We start from the raw sequence: 4,434 nt of genomic DNA on the forward strand, positions 1-4,434 counted from the left end.
GTGTGTGTGTGTGTGTGTGTATATATACACATTTATATATATATATATATATATATACATATATATATATATACACACACACACATACATATATAGGTGTATGTGCACATACACGCATACATACATATTGTATGTAGCTAACCCCAAAACCAAACTTTCTGTCTGAGACTCACCAATCATACATTCCCTTCATACCAACATCATTGAGATTGTCACAAGACTTACAACACTTGCATGAAATGGAGGCAAGAGAAGAACAGAGAAACCAAGAAAAAGTGCAATGGAAATTTAGAGAATGCATTGCAAGCGAGTGTTGTCAAGTGTGTCACACAATTAACTTTGAAACAGTAACAAGACATGAGTGGGTGTTGAATTGAGGTAGGACGTCTCACCATTTCATTTGTTGCCGAGCCAATTCGTCACCATGGTAGATAGAAACGTGGAGAGGTAAACTGGATAAGGCTGCCTGGTCACATGTCAAAGTTACGTCCTAGAGTAAAATAGAAATAAATAAATATATACACACACACACACACACACACATATATATATATATACATATATACACACATACACATAAAGCAAAAAAGTAAAGTTCCTTGCCAAGCCATATAGACTAATAGAGCTGGTTTCCAGGTTTCCATGGCGTATATGTTCCCCACCTGGAAGGGTCACAGGACTGTTGCAGGATTCCTCATTTTTACCAGCTGAGTGGACTGGAGCAATATGAAATAAAGTGTTTTGCTCAAGGACACAATGCATTGCCTGCTCCAGGAATTGAAACCACAATCTTATGATCATGAATCCAATAACCTAACCACTAGGCCACATACTTCCACATATATGTATACATACACACACACATAAGTGGCTCCAGTGACACATAGGTGGCGCCTGTGCCAGTGGCACGTAAGTGACGCCCGTGCCAGTGGCACGTAAGTAGCGTCCGTGCCAGTGGCACGTAAGTGGCGTCCGTGCCAGTGGCACGTAAGTAGCGTCCGTGCCAGTGGCACGGAAACGAGGCCCGTGCCAGTGGTACAGAGATGAGGCCCATGGCGGTGGCACGGAAACAAATGACGACGATGACAACAAATGACGACACGACAAGGACAACAAATGACGATGACGACGACAAATGACAACAAATGACGATGATGACAATGATGGCAAAAAATGACGACAAATGACGACAATTACAACAAATGACGATGATGACAATGACGGCAAAAAATGACGACAATTACAACAAATGACGATGATGACAATGACGGCAAAAAATGACGACATACCTGTTTTCCATTGGGCTTCAGAATACCATTTTCAGGTTTGACAGAGATATTTTCAGTTTCAGCAAGAACTTTTTCCTCAGGATCTGGAAGCAGACAAAATACAAACAATAAACGACAATGAATGTATCCACATACAACAGACAATATACATCTTATATCGATCATCTTCCCATTTGCTAATTATGAATTTCTCTCACTGCCAAGAAAGACAAAAGAAAGACAAAAATATTTAGTTCTTTTTCACACAAGGCTTTCTCACTAATTCTTAGACGAGTTCCTTTATCTTTTACACCTTCTCCTCGACTTACAGTTGTCCACACTTACAACCACAAAAAAAAATAAGGAGAGAAAAAAAATAAATGAATAGACATCACAACCATTCACTCTGGACATTCAAAGATCTGCAGAATAAAAAGAATCTCTTATTTGAAAAACATGTAGGAGTTGGCAAGAGGATGAGTTTTGACCAAAATAATCTTACCACAAATAAGTTCCTTTCCAAGTGTTGCTAGCATGGGAAAAGGGACGATAAACAATAAACAACAAGAATGAATTAATGAAGATAAATACATTCATTCTGCCACTTACCATGGAAGACTTTGACACAAAAGAAACCTTCACGGAAGCCAACGTTCTGAATAGTAAAAGTCTTTTGTACAAAGGGTGCAGATGCTTGTTCCAACTCCAGTATACCAGAATAGGGTTCTACAAGCCGTATATCACTTTTGGCACCATACCCAGACAAAGGTATCTAAAAGTAAGAGAAAGAGAAGAAAAATAATGTGTGTGTGTGTATGTGTGTGTCTCTCTCACACATACATACACACACACATGCATACATACCTACAGATACATACACACACATATAAGATGTTTATAATAAAGTAAAACTAAATATTGGTATTTTGAATGCGTTTAATACCTGTGTTTCAGATCATTATGTAAGAGAGAAAAAGGAATTTTTTTTTTTTACATGTCATCTTCAGTTGAGACATTTCAAAATATAAATGGTACAATAGAAATTATGTAGTTTTGGCTGATAGAATCTGCCTACCAGAAGAAGAGGTAATATAGCTAGAAGGTAAAGAAAGAGAGAGGGAGTGCTTTAGTTATTGTATTATATATTAATATACGAAATACTTACAATAAGTTTGCATGACTGGCCAGAAGACACATAAATGTTAATCTTGCCATGGACATAACATGGCTGCGCTGGGGAGAAGACAACAGTGATGGGGTAGATTTCATTGGGTGGAATCACAATACTCTTTGACTCTGACAATAGAGTGTGGGACTTCATTACACAAAACTGAAAAAAAAAAATAAAGTAAACAAAACGTATTTTCATTATAAATCCAATTTAAAGGATTGCATTTTTTTTTTTATATTGTTTTGAACAAAAGATCCTTGGTAGACAACTTTACAAGAGAGCTTTGGTATGTAACTTAACAAAAGCGTTTGGTACACAACCTAAGTTCTTGGCGTAAAGTTTCTATGTACTAAAAGTTTGTCTTATTAATGAAATAATGAAATTTTGGCTAAATTTTGAATTCTAACTCTTTAGCATTTATTCCGGCCATATCCAGCCCAAATACTCTACCTGTTTTATGTTAAAACTGACCAAATCCAGCCCCTCACACCAACCCTACAATGTTGTTCTAAAATTATAAACACATTATTGAAATCTTGAAGCTACAAGATATGCAATTAATTCAAAACAATGCAAAGAAATAAGTGTGGCAAAGTGGTTAGGGCATTCAGTTCACAATCGTAAAGGGTAAGGGTTCAATACCCAGCAGTGCATTGTTTTCTTGAGCAAGACATTTCATTTTACGTTGCTCCAATCTACTCAATTGGCCAAGATAAGCCAGCTGAAACCAGTAATTCAAAGAGTCAGCCTTGTCACATTCTGTGTCATGCTGAATCTCCCTGTGGTGTCTGTGGAGTGCTCAGCCACTTGCATATTAATTTTGCGAGCTGGTTGTTCCATTGATTGGATGAACTGGAACCCTCATCATCATAACCGACAGAGTGTCAGTAGTAAGTAGTAGTAGTAGTAGTATATTTGACAAAGAAATCTGAATGCAGCCCCTCAGCTTACCAGCCCTGGTCAAACCATCCAACCCATGCCAACATGGACCACAGACATTAAACGATGATGATGACGATGTGGAGGTGGTCAAGGCTGGATAAGTAATATGACAAGAAAATCTTACCTTGAACGAATTCAGATCAGAGATGATATATAACTTCAGCCTGGCAGTTACATTGGAGCCATTTTTTAAATTCAAAGAAATTTCCCTGGAAAAATAAAGAAATATGGAACATCACCTTCTGGATAAGAACCTTAGAATTATTAATTCTTTGAAACACAAATAGGATCAAAATACACTATCAATGAGGTTATACATGGTCACCAGTTCTGCTACGGATAGAAGACAATTTTCACTCAAATCATCCATATTATCTTAACTCTTTAGCATTCGGATTACTGTCAAATGAAATATTTATTCATTCAGATTAATATAATATGAATATAATTATATAATGTATTATAATTATAGTGTAATATAATGAATAAGTATTACATTATAATTAATGTAAGACTTATCCATTAGTTATAATTATAGCTAATATTAGTTATAATAATTATGCATTGTTAGAACTAGTAATGCATAATTAGTTATGCATCATCTTGTAGCTTTGAGATTTTGATGATGTGATTGTTTATTTTTAGAATGACATTGTAGGGTAGGTGTGAGAAGCTAGATTTGGCTGGTTTCAGTATAAAACAAGAATATTTGAGCCAGATATGGCTGGTTTGAATGCTGAAGGGTTAAAGACTCAGACAGTGCAACCTAATAAGATCGTAATGCCTTAGGTCAGCCAGATCAGGACTGACCTGGGGCTAAACACCACCAGCAACAAGAAAAGATGCTTTAGATAATGTAGTCCCAGGTACAAGATGTCTGAGCAAAAGACAGGATGGCCACAACTGGGACGTCTGTCATCATAGGGCCATTGGAGCAAGGAGTGGCTGTATGGCAAGTAGCTTGCTTCCCAACCACATGGTTCTGGGTTCAGTCCCACTGTGTGGCACCTTGGGCAAGTGTCTTCTGCTATAGCCTCGGGCCGACCAAAGCCT

At 37.3% G+C, this 4,434-nt stretch overlaps 2 protein-coding genes across 2 annotated transcripts in view; both read right to left on the minus strand.

Moving 5' to 3' along the window:
• Positions 1 to 180, minus strand: part of LOC106878833 (uncharacterized) — a 23,331-nt gene extending 23,151 nt beyond the window's left edge. Inside the window, exon 1 of the mRNA XM_014928174.2 lies at positions 174 to 180. Coding sequence (XP_014783660.1) covers positions 174 to 180 — 7 coding nt within the window. The remainder of the gene's footprint in view (positions 1 to 173) is intronic.
• Positions 181 to 388: 208 nt separating this feature from the next.
• LOC106878834 (uncharacterized) lies at positions 389 to 3,584 on the minus strand. The gene is made up of 5 exons (XM_014928175.1): positions 3,506 to 3,584; positions 2,434 to 2,598; positions 1,878 to 2,040; positions 1,290 to 1,372; positions 389 to 490 (listed from the first exon to the last, which is right to left on the minus strand). The coding sequence occupies exons 2-5, from the start codon at positions 2,587 to 2,589 to the stop codon at positions 389 to 391; spliced, it is 504 nt and encodes a 167-aa protein (XP_014783661.1). The 5' UTR covers positions 2,590 to 2,598; positions 3,506 to 3,584.
• Positions 3,585 to 4,434: the final 850 nt, after the last annotated feature.

The sequence above is a fragment of the Octopus bimaculoides genome, chromosome 25, assembly GCF_001194135.2.
Source record: "Octopus bimaculoides isolate UCB-OBI-ISO-001 chromosome 25, ASM119413v2, whole genome shotgun sequence".
NCBI classification, from domain to species: Eukaryota; Metazoa; Mollusca; class Cephalopoda; order Octopoda; family Octopodidae; genus Octopus; species Octopus bimaculoides.

What these genes read in the sequence shown, in the direction of transcription:
- LOC106878834 (XM_014928175.1), bottom strand. Translation starts at nt 2,589, where the DNA reads ATGAAGTCCCACACTCTATTGTCAGAGTCAAAGAGTATTGTGATTCCA. An exon ending in TTGTGTCAAAGTCTTCCATG is followed by an intron (nt 1,373 to 1,877) that starts GTAAGTGGCAGA and finishes GTCTGCTTCCAG; the next exon opens with ATCCTGAGGAAAAAGTTCTT. An exon ending in TGAAGCCCAATGGAAAACAG is followed by an intron (nt 491 to 1,289) that starts GTATGTCGTCAT and finishes ATTTTACTCTAG; the next exon opens with GACGTAACTTTGACATGTGA.